This window comes from Rousettus aegyptiacus, unplaced genomic scaffold (assembly GCF_014176215.1).
Source record: "Rousettus aegyptiacus isolate mRouAeg1 unplaced genomic scaffold, mRouAeg1.p scaffold_m13_p_3, whole genome shotgun sequence".
Lineage (NCBI taxonomy): Eukaryota > Metazoa > Chordata > Mammalia > Chiroptera > Pteropodidae > Rousettus > Rousettus aegyptiacus.
This window is the reverse complement of record NW_023416306.1, coordinates 8437453-8458668: the sequence shown is the minus strand read 5'-3', so window position 1 is coordinate 8458668 and position 21216 is coordinate 8437453. Positions and strand designations below refer to the sequence as shown.

General features: G+C 52.2%; 1 protein-coding gene and 1 pseudogene across 1 annotated transcript in view; one reads left to right on the top strand and one right to left on the bottom strand.

The window, feature by feature from the left end:
* OLFML2A (olfactomedin like 2A) overlaps positions 1–13174 on the top strand; it is a 28024-nt gene extending 14850 nt beyond the window's left edge. The window contains exons 4-8 of the mRNA XM_016137416.2: positions 2120–2323; positions 4210–4453; positions 6698–6928; positions 7979–8164; positions 9516–13174. Coding sequence (XP_015992902.2) covers positions 2120–2323; positions 4210–4453; positions 6698–6928; positions 7979–8164; positions 9516–10120 — 1470 coding nt within the window. The 3' untranslated portion in view covers positions 10121–13174. The remainder of the gene's footprint in view (positions 1–2119; positions 2324–4209; positions 4454–6697; positions 6929–7978; positions 8165–9515) is intronic.
* A 6119-nt stretch (positions 13175–19293) lies between these two features.
* Positions 19294–19412, bottom strand: LOC118600513 (annotated as a pseudogene).
* Between the last annotated feature and the right edge of the window lie 1804 nt (positions 19413–21216).

Below are 21216 nucleotides of genomic sequence, written 5' to 3'. Positions count from 1 at the left end.
GGCTGAGTTTCTACTGTGCACCAGTGTTCCCTGTGTACTTAGTACGTGCCAAGCTGTCCTCTTGCCCGCTCTGCAGTTACCCTTTGACCTTTATTAACTCGCTTCATGCAACTATGAGCCAGACGATCCAGTGGCCACATCTGCTGGGTCAGAAACAAATCAGAAATAATTTCCACAGCCACAAAGCAATGCTTTTTAAATTATCTTCTGTTTTGCATTATCTGCGCTTTGCTTCTGTTCACTAAGTAATAACTCTATGAAGAAAAAAAAAAAGTTTTTGCTAACCTTGGAGAAAGTGGAGGGAACAGCCTCAATCAGAGGCGATTTTGTGCCCCAGGAAACAGTTGGCAATATCTGGAGGCATTTTTGGTTATCACCATTTGGGGAGGTGGGTGGTGGATGCTATCAGCTCCTAGTAGAGGCCAGGGATGCTGCTAAACATCCTACAGCACCCAGCTCAGGCCCCCACAGTGCTCAAGCGTCTGGCAAATGTCAGTAGTACTGAGGTCGAGAAACCTGCCTTATACAGTTTGCCCTCTGTGTCTTCCCTGTGATCTAGTTTAGAACATGCTTTCTTGTTCCTTGGCCTTTCTGGTCCTCACAGTCACCCTGATATTTAGTTGTTATTATGATAAAGATCCTCATTCTACAAGCAAGGAAACTGAGGCTCAGAGAGGGAAAGTTATTAGCTCAAAGTTACCTAGCCAGGAAGTGGAGAGGAAGGATTTGAACCCAGCTCTGTCCAACTCCTACCTGCTGCCTCTTGGTCACCAAATCGCTTCACACCCAGGGCTGACCGAACATACAGCACTTTTAGGTTATTTTCTCCTTTGTAAAAGTTTCCATCAATGAAATGCTGAACTCATAATCCTGATGCTCCAGGACTTCGCAGCAAAGAGGTGCTTCCTGCATCTGACTCTAGTCTCCCCTGCTTTAGCTGAGAAGTAGACTCAGACAAAGGAATTCCATGCATGCTGCAGACCTGCTGTATGGGCTTTGGGGACCTGGGGATGATATCAGGCCACCCAGCTTTTTTGAGTCTTGCCCAATGGACAAGTCCCAGCAATGGGGATCTCTGGGATGCCGGATCCACAGAGAGGACCATGGTGGCTCTAAGCGATCCATCTGTTTCCAGCGGGTTTCAGAACCAAGAGTAGATTGGGGGCCAGTAGGAGGGCGGCTGGAGTCTGCTAAAGCCAGGCAGGGTCCCCAGCAAGAGGGAGACAGGCCTGGGGAGGAGGACAATCCTAGGAGGAAAGGCAGGCCTCAGAGCCATGGGAGGAGCCAAAACCACCCTATAGAGAAGTCGGAGACTTGGGGGCCATGAGGGCTCAGTCTCATCCATGGCAAAACCCCAGAGAGTTTCACTGTTTGAGCATTTGATTAAAATAAGGTACTTATGTATCACTTGTGAAGTTAAAATGTAATTTTAAAGTAGTAAAAGCTTGGTAGCAACTTAAATGATGACTTTGTAGGAACTGGCTAACTACATGATGGCGTGGCCAGTAAAAGGAATAGGGAGCACTGTGTGTACTGATAAGGAAGAGTTCCCGACACAGGCTCGAGTGGAAAGGCAAAGTGTGAAAGGAAGGAAGGCAGGGAGGGAGGAAGGGAGAGAGGAAAGAAGGGAGGAAGGAAAAGAAGAAAGGGAAGGGAGGGAGGGAGGGAGGGAAGAAGGAAGGAAGGAAGGAAGGAAGGAAGGAAGGAAGGAAGGAAGGAAGGAAGGAAGGAAGGAAGGAAGGAAGGAAAGAAGGAAGGAAGGGAAGAAAGACAGAAAGAAACCCATAACAATTGTCGGCACTGTGAAACAAAGGAGGGAGGAGAACATATTTTTTTTATACCCATTCGTTTCTTTTCAATTTAGTACTAACTGTGAACATATAATCTATTTTTTTCATTCATTCTCTTTTTAAATAAAAAATTAATGCCTACAGGATCTCTTAGCAGCATGCTTTATTCCACCCGTGCTCACTGGTGCCACCCCTGTCTGCACCCCTGGGCCCTATTCGGGAAAGCAAAGCCTGATGGGAGAAGCTGGGGTGTCCCCCGTAAGAGAGGGGTTGCGGGTGGGGGAAGCAGTCAGCAGAGGCTGGAAAGACCTCGAGCCCTGCCCCCACAGAGCATCAGGGCCAACCTGAGCCAGGGGAACGAGGCCGTGAGGGAGAGCATGCGCCACTTCAGTGAGCAGCTGAAGCGCTATGAGAACCAGTCGGCCATCATGATGAGCATCAAGAAGGAGCTCTCCAGCCTGGGCCTCCAGCTGCTGCAGAAGGACGCAGCCCCCGCCGCCGCCCCCGCCACCGGCCCTGGTAGCAAGGCTCAGGTGAGGCCATGGTTCTGAGTATGAGGCCAGAAGGCGGGTGGGCCTGCGAGCACAGTGTGGGAGGACCTCGGCCCTGAGGGCCAGCTGGGCAGAGTTTAGGGTGTAGGATAAGGCTGAGGGCTGGCACAGCTGGAGAGTCTGTGGCAAGGCGGGGGGCAGAGGCTGTCTACTGTGCCCTGAGCACAATTAGCAAAGTGAGCTGGGGACAGACATGGGGATCCAGCCGAGGGGTCTGTCCCTGAGCAGGCATCTGGCAGTGCTGACATTCACGCTTCGAAACTAGTGGGAGCAAGGCGGTGGAGATGAGCCTCCCCGCCTGGCGCTGGGAGACCAGGTCCTGCTGCAGCAAACCACTTCTGGCCTCCCCCGCTGTCACCGCACCCCTGCCTGGGCCAGGCCTACCCGTGGGTAGCTAGGCAATGCTTTGGGGACCCCCGCAGACTAATTCCACTTCCTCTAACCCAACCTGGTACGGGGAGCGGCAGCAAATGCCCAGACATTCTGTGTTCAAAGTCAGACCACAAAGTGAGCAGAGGGTTTGTCACCAGGCCAGAGCCACCCTGGACATGTAACAACACACCACGCAAAGTTGACAAAGGTCCTCTCCTGGGCACATTGCAGGGAAGGCTCACCCTCTGGGCAGATAAATTAGATGAATTGTGCAAAGGCTCCTTCCTGTGATAGACACACGCCAGGGTGTGCGGCTTGGCAAATGGAGTCAGACTAGGTTTGAGCCCCACGCATGCCCGTCGGCTAGTCTCCCGCGTGCAGGACACAACCTCGCCACTGTCCTCGCCTTGTCTTTGGGTGAGTGGGGGTGATGAAGGGAGCTGGCGTTGCAGAATCCTGCCCCGAACCCGACTTCCTCACAGTCATCATCTCCGTTCATCCCATAACCACCTGCGAGGAGCAACGATCATCCATCGCCCATTTGGCAGATGAGAAAAGCTGGAGTGAGGTCACGTAGGGAGAGGGAGTCTGTGCTGGGACCGGAACCGGGGCTGTGTGCCTGGCAAGCCCGGGCTCTCCATCTCCGCCCGTCAGCCTCCTGTGCTGACGTTGTGATGATGACACCGTTTGCGTCTGCCGCTGGGACCGCCTAGGTCCCGCTGGCGCACGGAGGAAGCCTGGTGCCTTGGCGCAGAGCTGGCTTCCCGCTCCTTCCTGTGCCAGTTCCACAGGCGCAAACAAACCCTGTGGAGGTCTAGATGCCGTGCTCGCTGTATCTCCTGGAGATTCTGCCTAACAATGGCTGATGTCACCGGCCCTGTGTTCTCGTGCCAAGCCAGCATCAGAGATATTTAAAAGGAAATGAAAGTAACAAAATTCACAATGTGTTAGAGAAACTGCACACCCTAAGGGCAATGCCCTGGTGACCAAACGTCCCAGTCGGCTGGGGACTGGAGCATTTCTCAAGATGTGAGAACTTCAGTGCCGAAACTGGGAAAGTTGGGGCACAGTGAGATGAGTTGGTCACCCTACCCAGGGGCCTGAGAACCTCTCCTCTGCCCAGAAGCAAATCTCAATCGGTGAGAGAGACGGGGATGAGAAGCCGACCTCGTGGTCAGCTGCTTCCCCAGGGAGCTGACCATTATAGTCAACCCTCTATGGAGATTGTCCAGGAGTTCAGAAACAGGACAGGAATCTGACCAATCAGCCTGGCCGTCGAGCCTGCAAGGGAGCTAGAGAGCTGAGTGGGGAAACTGAGGCACACCCCAGTCATGGATGTGCCTATGGAAGGAAAGCTGTGCCTTCAGGAGTCCGGAGCAACAGGACCACGTCCGGCCCCCACTTGCTGAGCCTCCTTGACTCCCCGCCCACAACACACACACACACAACATCCTTTCTAAGCAGCCCCCAGGTCTGAGACTTCCCTTCTCTCCCAGGACACCGCCGGAGGGAAAGGCAAAGACAGCAACAAATATGGCAGCGTGCAGAAGAGCTTTGTAGACAGGGCCCTCCCCAAGCCTCCTAAGGAGAAGCTGCTGAAGGTGGAGAAGCTGAGGAAGGAGGGCGGCCAGGGCCGATTCCTCCAGCCCACAGCCAAGCCCCGCGCCCTGGCCCAGCAGCAGGCGGTGATTCGAGGCATCACCTACTACAAGGCGGGCGGGAAGGAGGTGACTGAGGCTGGTGAGTTGGAGGGGGATTGGAACTTTGGGGAGTGGGGACTTGCTGAGGGATGGCCACACCCCCAGGATCCCCCGCAGGGACCCAGGGTCTTTGCTATATAGTCAGTGGGCCCCAGATTTCAGCTCTACCAGTTGACTGTGGTACCCTTTGCTCACGCACACAGTGGGATAATTACCCCTCACGGGGATTATGAAGAAATGATATAATCAACACAACAGGCTGCTCAGTTCCTTTCCAGTCTTCACAGCCCTCTCCATCCTCACTGGAGTTTTCCTCCTTCATGCGAAGAGGTCCACCACGGACTTGCCGTATCTCGCAGAGATTCTGCCTAACTCGGAGCTCACGGTCTGGTGGGAAAAAACCATACCCATGACGGAGCAGCCGCCACAGGTGGGGCAGGACAATGTAGGGGCCGCTGCCAGGCCAGGGTGCTGGCGAGTGACACGGGGCCTTTGGGGCACCTCATGTTTCCATGCTGGCCTTGGAATAACTGGCCTCTCCAACACCTCCCACTTCCTATCTCCCCAAAGGAGAGCCCGCAGACACCTGTCATCTCTCGCAGCCTCGCAGCCCTCTGCTGGGTCACAGTGAAGGGCAACAAAGTAATTAACCAAGAAACGAGACAACAGTTCCAGTAGTACCCAGATTTCGGGGCCATCCCCACTAGTATGGCTCCTACTTCTTCCTCCGACACCTCCCCAGATGCCCGCTTTCCTCCCACGTCCCTGAGAGATGTCCTAAGCCTGCTCAGCGCCTTTCCTGGGTCCCGCTGACCACCTCCTCCTGTGAGGCCCTCTGCCCAGCCCATGTCCCAGGAGGCTGGGAAGTGGAACTGTGAGGGACTTGTCTCCTTTAAGAGCCCCCTTAACTCTTGGTCCCAGAGCTCAGGGGCCTCTTCTCTCATCCCTGGTGCCAGCTGCTGGCCCTGAGTCCCGCCAGCTCAGCCCGACCACGGCACAGAGCCGCTGACCCCTGGCTGGGACACTGCCCAAGAACAGCTGCAGGCATCGGACTGTGCCAGCAAGGCCTGTGGGAACGAGCCCCCTGCCCTGGCAGGCCGCCCCTGAGACCCACCCCTGTGACCAGAGGGTGCGCCCCCATCCCTGAGAGCCCTCAGAGGCTCCCCCCACAGCGGGAAAACCTTTGTGCAAAGAGGAAACCCAGCAGGGGAAGTACAGGAAGAAATCAGATCACTGTCCCGGAGTCAAGGGGCCTCGGTGCATGCCCAGGGGGCCACCGCGCCATCACGGTAACAACAGCGTTGCCCTGTCCCTGGCATCACAGTGTTCTGAGTACTTTCACACAGTGTCACACCCGATCCGGGTGAAGAAACAAGCTCAGAGAGGTGAAGTGACTGGTTCCAAGATTCACGGAGAGTCGGTGGGACTGGAACCCAGGTGAGCAGGCTGCAAAGCCTGCCTTAGACCCCTTCATGGCTCAGTCACCGGAACTGAGGAGTCTTTGTCCCTTGCCGTATGGCATTAAGTCTTCCTACTTTCCCTACGCAGGTCCGATTCATCCCAGCCCAGGGAAATGTGTGGGTCAGGGATGTCCTAGATGGCACCAAACCAGATATCATGGAAGCTAAAAAAGTCCTGCCAGCAAAGCCCCATGCCAGCAGGTGTGGGAGGAGAGGGGGAGGGGTGCCAAAAAATCTGAGACTTTGGGAGGTGAGGGGACAGAGAGAGATAGAGCTGGGGTCCACAGGTAATGGGGAGCTGGCTGCACCTGCTCCTCCTACCTGAAGTGTCAGATGCTAGGCAGGAGAAGCTAGGGGATGGTTTCTGAGGAAGAAGACCAGCAGACAGTCTGTAAAATGGGAGAAGGATTTCTGCATCCTGGAACTGAATCTAGGAAATGAAAGAATGGGTACAAGGTGCTTGACACTTAGGAGGGAAAGGGGTCTCATATCTCGCACCTCGGATCTGCCAGAATATGAGGTGCGCATGTTTTGTATACGTTCTCCTCCAATCGACACGACAGCCTGATGCGGTGGGCCTCACGACTGGCATTTCACAGAGGGGGAAGCGGAGGCCCACCGAGGCAAGGGATTTGGACGAGGCCACTCAGCTGAGGAGGGGGCTCAGAGCTGGTCTGCTGACCGTGAGGCCCACTTTTCGAGGCCTTTCACTCCCCAGGGCCTCCCCTCTCCACTCCGCCGTGGGCCCAGATCTGGGAGCACGGGGGGCCTGGGAAAAACCTTGGGTGCCGCTGGGATGTGAGCTCAGGGTCTTCTCTCCGCAGACAATGCCCTCAAGGGCACTTCCTGGCTGGAACAGCTGCCGCCCAAGGTAGAGGGCAGATCACCCGAGCCCAACTCAGCCGAACATGAGGAGGCGGAAGCCGGGGTCTCAGATGGAGCGGACTTGGCCCCTGGCACGCCTTCCTCAAATCCAGCAGCCACCCCTACCCCCACGCCCACCACCAGTCCCCTGCCCACGGAGTCCCCTTCACGCCCAGACGTCTCCAGCCAGGGTGAGTAAGCCTCACAGGGGTTAGCAAACTACAGCCCGTGGGCCAAATCCAGCCTTCAGCCTGCTTCTGTACAGCCCCTCAGGCTGTTTTTACATTTCTAAAGGGTTGTAAAATTGATAGATATGGGGCAAAAGTATGTGCTTTGGAAAACCTGAAATGTTTACTATCTGATCCTGTACAGAAAAAGTTTGAGGACATTTATAGTAAAACAGGTAGTATTTTCAACAAATTCTTCTTTAAAAGTCACCTGGAATCTCATCATCAAATCCAACGTGTACCTTCACTTCTTTATTTCTTCTGCCCAATCTCTGACCCCGTTTTTACATCCACATTTGTGGTTTTGGCTTGTGCCTTTCAAAAGACTCCTCCTCATTAAGTCATCGAGCCCACCCTTCTCAAGGGCGTCCTGGCCACCCGTGATAGCAAGCCGCACAGCCATCCCCTCCTTTGGTCCAAGCACACCCCATTTCTAGGAATCTTTCCTAAGGATTCATCAGCAATGTGGACAACAGCTGCAGCTTAACTGGTTTCCTCGCGGCCTATTTCTAATGTCACAAAACGGGAAATAATCTAAAGGTCTAACGCCAAGGGAATTGGCTAAAGAAATTCGAGGGCACAGCTGTCTGGTGGCCTGGTAGAACCTTGAAATCACATCATTAGAAGGCCAGTTAATGATGTGAGAATTGCTCAGTGAAGGGGAAAAAACGAGGTACTTAATACTGTATATTCAGAAGAACCAGGGTTTTTAAAAGTATGTCTTCATGACTGTACATGCAAAGAAAAGGAAGGAAATACAACATACTAAAACCCTTTGGATAATGGAACTTCGAATGATTTTTATTTTCTCCATTCTCCTTTTCTGATGTTCCATGTTTTTTTTCTTTTGGTTTTGGGGGTTTTGTTTGTTTGTTTGTTTACAATGATGAGACATCGTTTTGATCATGAGGGAAAAAAACAAAAAGCTACAAACAAAACCTCAGAAGGGATTTAAGTTAGACCCCGATAGTGTCCCCAGGATTGTCCAAATGCTGCTGCTCTCGCTCCCCATAGGCAGCGAGGCCAGCTGCGAGGGCACCCTCCGGGCCGTGGACCCCCCCGTGAGGCACCACAGCTATGGGCGCCATGAGGGAGCCTGGATGAAGGACCCCGCCGCTCGGGATGACAGGATCTACGTCACCAACTACTACTATGGGAACAGCCTGGTGGAGTTCCGCAACCTGGAAAACTTCAAGCAAGGTCAGGGACCCCAGAGATGGGAACGGGACAGGGTGTGGATGGCCTGTGGAGGGAGGGTCCCCCATGGAGATTTTTCCTCCTTGCCTTGTGGTTTCCTGTGATCCAGACTTCCCCAGCCTGGCCTAGCTCCGAATGGCCACCCCGAGGAGAGGAGTCTGAGGGCACCCCCTATTTGCCCCAGCAAAGGAGATGGATGTGGTCCTGCCCTCATGAGTGTCACTTACTGTCAAGGGAAACAATACTTACAGTTTCCACTAGTGCTTATTATGTGCTAATCACCCTGTGTGAGTCAGCTCCTATTATCTTCATAACTCCGGGAGCTGGGGGTTATCACCCTGTTTCACGGATGAGCAGGGCCCCAGGCCTTAGAGGAGCTGCAGGTCTGGGCAGGGAAGGCCACAAGTTTGCTTATCAGATCTGGGGCATAGATGGGGAAAGGGGTCATTTAGATATGACCCACCCTCCAGATACGCAGGGTATTATTTGGGAGGCGGAGACTTAAAGAAACAATTTCAGTATAATGTTAGAGGGAGAGCCTAGGGGGCTTGAGAACCCAGCCTGGGGATCAGGGAGACATCCCAGGGGAGGTGATGCTGAGCTGAGCCCTGGAGGAAAAGCATGAGTAAGCCATGCAGAAGGGAAAGGTGTTCCAGGCAGAAGGCCCGGTGTGTGCAAAGGCCTGGCAATGAGAGGAAGCACGGAGGCCTAGAAAGGAGGGGCGGGGGGGGGTGTAATGAGAGAGAGGGCTGAGGCAACCCTTCTGAGCCACGCGAAGAAGTCTGGACTCACCCTGAGAGCTGTGGGGTCACAGGGTACGACCTGCAACAGCTTAAGCCTTCCTCTGCCAGATCTAATTGACCTTGTCCTTGCCTCAAGAGGCTCACAGGCTGATACGGAGGAAGCCAGTGCAAAGTGCCAGGACAAAGGGTTTATGGGAGGCCAGAGGACAGGCCCTCACTCAGGCGGGGGTGGTCAGAGAAGGCTTCCTGGAGGAGGTAACATTGGCCAAGGGCTCGGAAAGATAAGGACGTATTCCCCAGGCAGATAGCAGATGGTGAATGGCGGTCCAGACAGAAGGAACAGCACGGGACAAAGCATAGGGGCTGTGCCATTCCATACTGGGTGACCTTGAACCCTCTGAGCCTGCTTCTTCCTTTGGCAGTTGGGATAATCAGGTTCCCCCTTCTTGGGACTGTGAACAAATAGGACGATTGGCCCAGCTTCAGGCCCAGAGCACACTAGTATCCGTGGCTCACTGGGCCACTTGAGAGCCCTGGGTGGCCTCGGTAGCCTCTGGGTGGGCTGGGGGTTGCCAGGGAGGCTCTGGTGTGACCAGGTGCTCTCTACGCAGGCCGCTGGAGTAACATGTACAAGCTGCCCTACAACTGGATAGGCACGGGCCACGTGGTGTACCAGGGCGCCTTCTACTACAACCGCGCCTTCACCAAGAACATCATCAAGTACGACCTGCGCCAGCGCTTCGTGGCCTCCTGGGCGCTGCTGCCCGATGCGGTGTACGAGGACACCACGCCCTGGAAGTGGCGCGGCCACTCGGACATCGACTTCGCCGTGGACGAGAGCGGCCTGTGGGTCATCTACCCCGCAGTGGATGACCGCGACAGCGCCCAGCCCGAGGTGATCGTGTTGAGCCGCCTGGACCCCGGCGACCTGTCCGTGCACCGCGAGACCACGTGGAAGACGCGGCTGCGGCGGAACTCCTACGGGAACTGCTTCCTGGTCTGCGGCATCCTGTACGCGGTGGACACGTACAACCAGCGGGAAGGCCAGGTGGCCTACGCCTTCGACACGCACACCGGCACGGATGCCCGCCCTCAGCTGCCCTTCCTCAACGAACACGCCTACACCACCCAGATTGACTACAACCCCAAGGAGAGGGTGCTGTATGCCTGGGACAACGGCCACCAGCTCACCTACACCCTCCACTTCGTGGTCTGAGCAGGGCCCCCCACTCTCCTGAGAGGAGTGGCAGTGGGCACAGGGGCTCCCCAGAGGGTCTTCTGCAAGGGACTCCATCAGCAAATATTTTGGGTGCTAGGGCCCCGGCCGGGTGCTAGGCAGGTGGCCAGAGCCAGCCTAAAGCTTCCTTAGCACCCAGGGGGATAATCGTGGCTTCCACTCTCAGAGCACTGTGCCAGGAGCTTCGGGTGCGCTAACCTACTTCATTCTCCCAGCGGCACCCTCCGACGCAGAGATAGTTACGCCCATTTAACAGGTGGGCACACCAAGGCTCAGAGAGACACCGTCCCTTGCCTCAGTAGCCTCAGTTTGGATCAAGCAGGCCATGCTGCCACCACAGCCCTGTTTCACAGATCAGGAGACTTGACCATGTGGTCCCCTACCTCCGGTCCCTAGCCCTCTCCCCTAGTTTCTCTGCTCTCTCAACTCACCCTTTCCAGGGCTACTCAAAACCAGGCGCCTTTGGAACCAACACCCTAATGTCGAGTGGAGGCCCAGTTATGTTTGCCGCCGCGGGCCTCCGTTCTGGCTAACCCGTTGGTGGCCCCGGGCTTCGGGCCCCTTGGCTAATGTCCTTGCTTCTTGCCTTTGGCCAGTCCTCCCACCCTACCCCACCCGCTGTCAAACCACATTCCAAACCTCCATGGTCACCCAGCCACTGAGCTGAAGCCACACCCCGAGAAAAAATACCGGCCCCCATTCCACGTTCCCCCTCCCTCTGTTCTCATTTTTATTTTCTCTTCCTCATCAGTGCTGTCATTTGTTTCTGCAGCAACAGCTGAGAAGGCTGTAGGCAGCTGCCTGCCAGCAGGAACTCTACGAGGGCGAGGAGCCGGGCCAAGCCCCAAGGCTCCCTCGAAGCCAGAAGTGCTGGCTTTGGCCTCATACCCAGCCTGCGGGACCACTCCCCAGTCCCTCCCCAGTCATTGGGCCTGGGGTCCACCTTGTCCTTCCTCTCTGGGCCTTTGAACCCACAGCCTATACACACACTCAGGGATACCTCCGGGTCTGCCATGAGCAAGGCCCGAGGTCGAGGTGGAGCCAAAATGAAACAGGTTCCCTCGTCCTCGTCAGTCCTGACTTGGTCATTTGGTGGGATGGCCCAGCAGCCTGGCAGGCTAGAGAAGGCTGAGATCAGAGCAGTCGGGTCTGGGGGAAGCATCAAACCTTCTGATTGCAGGAAACAGCGAGAAGGCTTTTCCTATCTTCAGAGATGGTGGGGCCAGTGCTACCCCAAGCCTAGAACTTGGGACCGAGGCAGCACAGGTGGGCCACCTCACCTGGTGCTACTGATGGCTCCCCTGAGCCTTAGACCCAGGCAGCTCAGAGAACAAGACCTTTAAGATTGTGTCCCTCATCTGCTTTGGACAATTTTTAGAGCTGGGATGAAGTTCTCCAGTCCAACTCCCTGTTTCACCGAAGGAGAAATAGGCCCAGAAAGGTTTAGAGAGTTGCTCGGGACCACAGTGGGAACACGACACAGCCCATCTCCTTCCAGAAGGGTTTTGTCTATATCCTTTACTCTCCCAGCTTAGAGGCAGCTCTGCCTGGGAAGGCAATAGACCACCCAGCACCCAAGCCATCCCAACACCTCTGAAGGGTATTTACTGCTCATCCCTACACAAGCCCCAGACCCTCCTCTCCTCACTCCATCCCCACGCCAGCCCCCAGATATCTGTATATTTGAATGCCCAGCTGCCATGTCGGGATATTTAGCTGCATACCTAAGAGTTTAAGCAAATGCATTTTATGCAGAATCTGTTTCTTTATATCATCAGGTGATTTCTGTATTGTCAAGCATTGTCAGGTGATGTTTTGTTTAAGCTGTAACTCACCCCTGAAATAAAGGGGAATGATTACACCCAGCCAAGCAAGGTCTGACTCATAGTGGTGGACACGTCCAGCCTCCCCCACCCACCCAGCCACCGGCTCCACTCACAGGCTCTTCAGGGGGGCTGCATTTCCCTTGACCCTGGGTGTGGGTTTCACAAGACTCTGTCTTTCATGACATCACAGCCCAACCATGTGAGAAGTATTCAGGGTCCTCTTTCGCCATCAGTCTGAGAAAAGGGAAAAATAGAATGGACTGATTTTGAAAAAAGACAAGCAAAATTGCTGTCTGGGGGAGAAGATGCTGGCTGCAGCCTCCAAACATTCACTAAGCCCCTTCTGTTTTCAGACCGTTGTCTGTGGGTTCTGTGGTACGTACAGGTATTTTCCTCATTTTACAAATAGTCGACCTGCAGCCCAGAGACGGGAAGTCACTTGTCATGAAGGCAGTTAAGTGGAGAGCCGGGTTTGAAAATCAGGTCATAAAACCAGCGTCGTGGACTGAGGATCAGCAGTGTGCGGAGCGTGCCCTGAGCGTATTCTTGCATCTTCATAGCAATGGATGTGCGTACTCTGAATGTGCCCATTTTACAGGTGAGGAAACTGAGATGAAGGGATTTATTCAAGGTCACAGAGCAGCTTAGTCTGTGGCAGGATTGGGATTTCAGGACTGGTCAGTATGTGTCCTTTGCCAACTGCGTGCCACTTTAGGGGCAGCTCCAGAAATGGTGGCTGTCACTTTTATTCGGTGTGGCGAGGCCACACAGGAGACCCCAGAAGGAGGCTGGGGTCAGCTCTTAAAAAGCCTTGAATGCCAAGCCAAGGAATAACTGCCTCCAGTCACATTTGGAACAAAGTTGAGTATAAATTAAGAGAGAAAAGAAAATGCTAAGACAATTGGATTTATACCAAAACCTCAAACTAACTGTTGTTGGGGATCTTGTAACTAACTAGACATGTTTTCTGTTTTGCTTTGGCCTCTGGGAAGCTCAAAGTCAAATTTGAGATGATTTTTAACGATTGTACTAAGTTTCCTTCTGGATTCTGGCTTCGTTCTAGCTTTCTGCTTTTACCTTTACCCTGATCTCTTTATTTTTATTGTATTGTATTTTATCTATTTTTGTAAGTTGCCACAATACCTTTTCTTTTGCAACAAGGTAGCATGTACCTAAATAAATACATGATCAAAAGCTTGACTTAAAAGGCTCGCCAAAATGCAATGGTCTGCATCCTTATCGTGACACAGACACTTAATAACTTTTTAGTTTGTTAGGAGAATTGGCCTTGTCACCATGCTGTTGCTGGAAACTGATCCGAATAATGAACTAGGGCAGGAGAATCCAAGTCAGGCTGAAAAATTGGACCCCTCCCGGTAGAGAGAAGTGAGCGGCAACCAAGGTGTTCCAGACGCTACCCCGAAGCCCCAGCTTCCCATGAGGGCAGCAGAGAGAAAAATGCTGTTTACACTCACTCCTGGCTCAGAGAACGTGGGGCTGAGGGAGCCGTAAGAACAGAAAGAAATGCTTTCCTGGGGAAAAAAGCATCATGGCATTGGGGCAGGGGCCTTGAGCACCGCTGCGTCCCAGTTTTCCAAACTCGTGTCATTCACTTACGGACTCTGATTTTTGCTACTTCCTTTTACCGTCTTTAGTACGCTTTATGCTTTCTCTTTCGGATGATTTCATTCTTTCGACTAAAATAATTTTATTTCAAAGGGAAGCTTTATCAGCTGTTAGTAAAAATCAACAACAACAAAAAAAAATCGTTTAAATTTCCTAAAGGGGTAGCACAATAGTAAAAAGAAAGCCAGTGACCACAAATACAAGGGCCGGATATGGCACTGAAAACAAGCAGCACTGTTGCATTCTGGGGACACCGTGGCTGTGAGCCCCGCCCAATCGCTGCCTGTGTAAAGAAGAAGATTGCAAAAGCTCAAGGGATGTCAAGGCCGAACCAGCAGCAAGTGGACATTGTCCTTGATGCCATCAGAGGGATGGGTTTGGAAGGGAATAGCTTCTCCCACGTGACTTGATAGCCCTTCACAAGGTGGCGTAGGCACTTCCAAGGAGCTCTCAAACCACTGATGGGTGACTTGGGTCAAGACCATTTTCCCTAGACATACACACACGCGCGTGCGCATACACACACACACGCACACACACATTCAACCAGGCCTTCCCTCCCCAGCCTCCCCCAGCTGCAGGCCAGCCTCGACAGAGCCCCTGCCTCACATGGGAACTGGTCACTGTCCCCGTGGCCCCTGGTCATCACGAGGATCCCACTCCCCACAGTGCCACTCTTGCCATGGCAGGGCTGGGAGAGCTGCGTCCCTCGCACCATGCAGACCCCCCTGGGGCGGACCCAAGTCCCAAGCAGGCCCAACATAGTGGGCTTTGGGTCATCCGGACCATGGCCCCCCTGCTCTGGCCTTCACCAGCCCAGTCTCATCTGCTCCCCACTGCCCCCTCTTCCTCGGCCTTTGCATCAGCCGGTCCCTCTGCTGGCACATTGGCACCTGCACCTGGGTATGGCTGCCTCCCTCTGGTCATCTCAGCTGAGATGTCTGTCACCTCCTCAGGGAAGCTATCCCTCAGTGCTGGGTCTAAAGTTGTCCCTAGCCGCATGTTCTCTTGGCTCTTCAATAGCAGGTATTTATTAGTTTACTTACTTAGGGTCTGTCCCCCCTTACTGGAATCTGAGCTCCCAGAAAGCAGAGCTTGTTTCCCACAATGTCATCGGCACCCAGGGAACCCCCGTGCCCGCCCGCAACAAATGTCTGCGAATGAACGAGCAATCCTCAGGCAAGTTCAAGCACAGTCTACTGAGGCACCAACCACCCTTGGCTCTGAGGTTGTGGTCACCGAATAGGACATACTTCTTTTATCTATTCATGCAGCATATTCACTGAGGCCATCCATAAGTCAGGTCCCACATGGAAATCTCTAGAATGCAATCTTGGATCAGATGGGATATCTCCAGTGACTTTCTCTACCCTACAGAAAACCCATCTTCAGGGGGAAATACCTGCCTAAGCACTTCACCCTGGTCTGCAGCCAGGGACTCGCTGGGCAAAGGGAGCTATGGCCTTTCTGTCGTCTGTGACAATAATACTCTCACAGCGCCGGTCGTAGGGGGCGCTCAGCTCAGCACCCCAATTCAGTCTCATGGCCTCTCAGTGGCCGACAGAGGGCAGAGGCCATAGAGTTCAGTGGATTGGGGGACAGGACAGACATCTCTCACCCTTAACAGCTTGGCTGATGGCATCACCTGCCAGAAAGGGCCGTGGCAACGCTGGCGGCATTCGTAAACCCCGCGCGAGATGCCCAGCCCACCCCGGGCGTTCCCGAAGCCTCGCTCCTGTTGCCGCCGTGACCAGTTAATGCTGAGCTCAGAGCGTCTGCCGGCTCTCAGGGCAGGTCCGCGCTGTGCACTGTGGCCTGTCCAACACGACTGACACCAATGTGCCGGCCCGAGGGCACCGAGCAGAGCAGGTCTCGCCCCGCCCATTTGAGAGCTTGCTGCGACGCAGGGAAGCCAGATGCGATCGTCGCCACGTGGTACGCGCCTGCAGCGGCTCCATGTCCTGCTCAGGAGCGTGGGCCTCTGGAGCCACGGAGCGACCCCCACCTCCCAACCTGCCTCCATGTCACAGCAGAGCCTCCTCTCCTCACCTCTGATGCTATGGTCTTCTCTCTGCCCTTTTGACTTTCTCCCGGGGACTTCTAAGCCCTAAAATCTCTCCTTGGTTGGGGAGATGGTAACAGCTACCCAGAGAGGCTACAACGTCCAAGTGTGTGCGGTGCTGGCCGCGTGCTGAGTCCTTACAGCATTATCTCATCGAACCCTCCCAGTCATCCCACGACGTAGCACTGTTGCCGTCCATGTTTCACAAATGGGGAAACTGAGGCACCGGCTGCTACATCACATGGTAAAGGTCACGTGGCTGGAGGCGGCTGAGCTGCAGCGCCATCCTCTCAGCACACCACCGCGGTCATTCTCAACCCCGGCTCCCGCCAGAATCACGGGGGAGTTTTAAAAGGTGCCACTGCCCAGGTGTCACCGTGGACCGACACATCGCAGATCTTGGGGACAAGGAGTGAGAGCTGGTGTGTTTTCAAAGCTCCCCAGGAGACTGTGCCATGCAGCTGGGATCGAGGCCTCCCGTCCCTCGCTCTCCTGCAGCTCAGAAGGAGCACCCCAGGCATGATGGGGTTGGGGTAGATTTGTCACATGCCGGACCACACCCAGGAAAGCACCCTCCACCCGCGGCGTCCCAGAAGAGGGAGCAGACAGAGCAGGCCTTAGCCTGTGTGTGTCGGCTGCCTCTCCCCAGCAGGGCGACTGCGGTGGGGGCGGGCCCCTCGGGCCCAGAGCACAAAGGCTTCCTCTGCCCCGGGCGGTGCCCAGACGCTGCCCCACTCGCCCAGCCCAGTCTGAACTCTGCCCACATCTGGGCCCAAGCCCTCGACCCCCACATTCCAGCAGGGACCCCATGGGGCAAGAACAGACAGGGCTTTCAGGATGCACGCCTGCTGGGGGCATGAATTATTACTGAGAATTATCCACCATGAGCACGGGGTGGCATTTCACGTGCCAAAGGTTGGCTGGCCACTCCCTGGTTCTGGCTGCTTGGCTCCAGGGCCTTCATTCCAACCTCACAAGGACAGAAACTTTATTCTCTTCCACGGCAGGAGGCCTCCGCCCCTCACCATCTGTGTTGCACCCCCTCAGCAAGCCCCCACCCCAACCCCACCCAGGGGCCAGCGCCTCTCTTCTACACGGCTCAGTACAGAGAAGATGAGATAAGGGTGATTCGAAAGTCAAGTTTCCCAGGTCTTTTTAAGCCAGGCATTTTAACGACAGGGAAAGTCATTGTTACCAAGACGTCAGCCCCAACCTGTTGTGGCTTTTCTGCATGGGCCCCTGACAAATGCAAACAGCTGGCACAGCTGGCATGAGCTCCTCATGGAAGGAGCCAGGGCTTCTGGAGCCAGATGGATATTCGGTTGGAGTCCTGGTTCTGCTACCTGCCACCTGTGGAACCTGGGCGCTCGACTCGAAGTCTCTGCTCTCAGTTTCCATATTTATAAAATGGGCCCCACAACCTTGACCTTCCAGGTATGTGTGAGGCTGAAATGAGATAACGAACATGACGAAGCTCTACGTGGGAACGTGGAGGGCACACGGCAGGGTGAGGCGCAGCGCACGGTAACAGACCTCACGGACTAACGTAAAGCATCACCCACCGTCGGTCTGATCCCCACAGCCTCAGGTGGGGGCGGACCCAAAGCGGACTGTCAGCAAACCCGACCATATCCTCCAAACGGGTGACTTTTCTTTGCCTTCGATGACAGAGAGCAGGGAGGCCAAATTACCTTCACCCAGTGCGTCTGCTCAGATTGACTGGTAGTGGCTGTCTGTGGGAGCTGCCCACCAGGCCCAGCACCAGGGAGGACACGGATCGATTAGCAATGTCTGCCACGAGAAAAAGAAGTTCCGGTGGTGGAATGTATGCTATGTTTCCCCATTTCTATTTTATTGCAAAGTCTAAATAGTACTTCTCACTCTAGTTTTTTTGCCTGGATTTGTGTGACACTGATCTTTCTGCTTCTTTCCACCTTCTGATCCTCACCTTCACCTGCTAGAGTGAATTTTCTAAAACGAAAATCTGACCACTTCACTACTTTACTTATCACTGTCCCCTGGCTCCTTCCGTTGCTCTGAGGATCAAACCACACTCCCGAAGGCGACCTTCAAGGCCTCCACTCAGCCCCCCTGTCTCATTCATGGCCACTCACTTGCAAACATCCCAACCTCAAGCCCCATTGACCTGAGGGCCTTTAAGAACTGAGATACGAAGATTTAAGGCAGCTTAGAAAGTTGCACTGAAAACCCCGTGCCCAGACTCAGAAGCTCAGATCAAGATCAGAGGAGCAGCCCAGAGACCTCACTGCATCTGTTTAGTGAGTTTAACCAACTGGAGGGAGCTAATAAACTTCCACTGAACCCTGACGTGCAGTTTAGCAAAGCTGTCATGCTGTTCACCCCTGACAACGCTGATGGGATTAGTCCTGAGTGGCCCCTGCAGAGGGGAATTTTCCCTACTTTTTCTCCTGATTGCCTATTCCAAGACAAGCCCCCTCCTCAGCAAGACACAGGGTGGAGGCTTCCAGGCACCGCTGTGTCCAAAGCTTTCTTGTCCACGGTCCAGGCATGCACGAGGGTTCCTGCCCCAGCAGAGGCCAGTGGGGCTCCTCTCCATTCCCTCTCAGTCCCAACTCTTGCTATTCCCCTGAAGGCGATCAGATACTCCAATCTTTCGGTTTCACCTTCTCCTACCCTGAGCTCCCTGCCCTGGCCAGGTGTGGGGATGAGCACTGGAGATTCAGAGATGGCCCGATGCAAAAGCATCCAATGGATATTGTCAATAAACCTGACAGGAGGGACTGGTGGTCGGGAAGCACGACCCGCATGGTATGGCTGGGGAACAAGGATCTCATAAACAAATCTCGATCTGTTTCTGAAAAATTGGCATCTTTACTGAAATTTCTAAGGAAAAGTCTAGGCTTGCTAAAGAGGCAAACATTTGAATGTATTCCTTGAGGGAAAATAGCTTCTTTAAAGAGAAGAATTCAAACAGGTTTTCTCCTCCTCCTCCTCCTTTTTCTCCTTCTTCTTCTTTTTTGTTTAACTTTATACTTTGACATAATGTTGAAGTTATAAAAAAGTTACAAAACTAACACAAAGGATTCCCTTATACTCTCCCCCCCGCCCCCGATTCTCCAATTATTCACATTTTGTGAACTTTGCTTTAGCATTCTCTCTCCGTACATCTTTTTTCTAAACGATTTGAGGGAAAGTTGCAGGTACGATGCCCCTTTTCCCTAAACACCTCAGCGCCTATTTCCTAAGTACATGGACGTTCACATGACCGCAGCACAATGAGCAGAGTCTGGAAAGTAGACATTGACTCAGTAGTATATCTAATTTACAGATCTAATTCAAATTTGGCAAGACTTCCCACTAGTGCTCTTGAGAGCAATTTCCTTCTAGTTCAGGATCCAGTTCAGAATAACACATCACATTAAATTATCACATCTCTTAGTCTCCCTTAACTCTGGAACAGCTCTTGAGCCTTTGTCTTTCAAGACATTGCCATCTTTTAAGAGTATGGATCATTTGTTTTGTAGAATATTCCTCGATTTTTTTTTTAATTTATTTTTATTATTATTTTTTTATTTTTTAGGCGAGGCAACCCTTGGTTGGCCTCACAGATTGCAAGGACCTCGTCAGCTTACAATCCTTTATTTTTTTATTTTTCACACCTATAGCACCTGGTCTTCCGAGGTGGTCTCCCATCCAAGTACTAACCAGGTTCGACCCTGCTTAGCTTCCGGGATCAGATGGGATTGAGCTTGTTCAGGGTGGCATGGCTGTAGACTGAATATGCCTCAATTTTCATTTCAGTATTTCTCTAAGCCCACAGGTTTCCCAATCTGTGAAATGAGATTAGTGTGAGGATTAAATAAAATTTCCTCATTTTGAGCAGGGATACCACAGAAATGATGTTGTCTTTCTCAGCGCTTGATGTTGGTTTGTCTTATTATTACTTTGGCCACTCGGTTAAGGTGATATCTGCCAGTTTTATCTACTGTACAATGACTATTTTCTCTTTATAATTAATAAATTGTAGGGAAATACTTTGAGACTATACAGATATTCCCATCATACTTTCACCTTCTAGTTTTAGCATCTTGATGATTCTTATCTATATTAATTATTACTTTGATGATTGCAAAATTGTAACTTAAAATTTCGATCACTGTTGGTCAGCATTCTACTCTAAAGCAGAGTATACTAAAAATGTGCCCAGAGATTCTTATCTTATTCAATGGGTCACAACTTATTACCATCAAAATTGTTCCAGACTTGGCCAGTGAGAGCTCATTTTCACCGGCACCTTTGTCTTTTTCAATGTATCGCTATTATTGACTAAGCACTTCCTCACTTTCTGGTACAAAAAAAGATGCTCCAGGCTAGTACTGTTTCCTTGTACTTTTTTCTGTCCTCACACAGCAATCAGTCATTTCTCCAAGGAGCCCTGATTCCTTGGTTGAGGATATTTAGAAGTAAGAAGCCGGGCTCTAGATGGGCTCATTGTTTCCAGAGGATATTGTTTCTGGGTCCTCTCAGTGGACAGAACTAGGAAATACATACACACATAAAGAAAACCCAGGAGTTCTTACTGACACCTTCAATTCCAGTCCAAAACCACAGGTTATTGGCCTTTCTGTTTCTTATTTGTATCTCCTTCCACAATAGTGAGAAACCTGGCTCTCAGCATCCTCACTATATTTCATCTTTTACTCAATCCTCCAATCACAGAGAGCGTTTCACAATTGCTAATCCATGCTGCTTTGAAAAACAAGCCCCTTAGGTAGAGTTCAGTATTTGCGTGCAATTCTTTTCATCTTTAGACGGGGTGGGGGGGGGGAACTTATCAGAGTTCTGGGTTCGAAAACTGCTTGGGTTAGTTTTTTTCCCCTTCACTGTGGCTTGTTATTCATTTCAAATATAATTCAATAATTTATAAATACAGAGCTACTTCATTCGATGTTTTGGGGTTTGTTTTTTTTTTTTTCCATAGCTTGTTTTAGTTCTCTAAATAGCATAACAAAATTTTCTTTTTCCTGATTTTTCAACTTGTCTTCTTGTTCTTGTTTTAATAAAGGAAATTAATCCATTTACATGACTAGTGACAGCTAATATGTCTGGTCTTTTCCCTGACATCATATGCTTAGTTTTTTAAAAATGTGTTTACCTTTTTAATACAAGTGGGAGAGAATTAAGAGCTTCTTTTATCTGTCAGTACCCTGCTCCTGGCCTGCAGCATATTAATGCTCAGCAAACATCTGTGGAGTGTTGATTGACAGCTCAACAAGTGGCTTTCCCTTGTACTTGGACAGATAGACACAGGGTCTTGACCTTACTATGATGATAACAATGACTAACTCAGTAGTTACCATTAAGCTGAATAATTATAAAAAGTCTTAGCAAAGGACCTGGATGTGGTAATCACTAAATAAATTATAACAGTTATTTATTGAACATTGACTAAGAATCAAGCAAGGTGCTATGTTCTTTCATTTAATCCTCATAATAATCCCATTTTACAGATGGGGAAACCTGGGGGCTTAGAGAAGTACTGAGTTGTTTTTATGACAAGGAAGCAGTTGAGTTGGGAT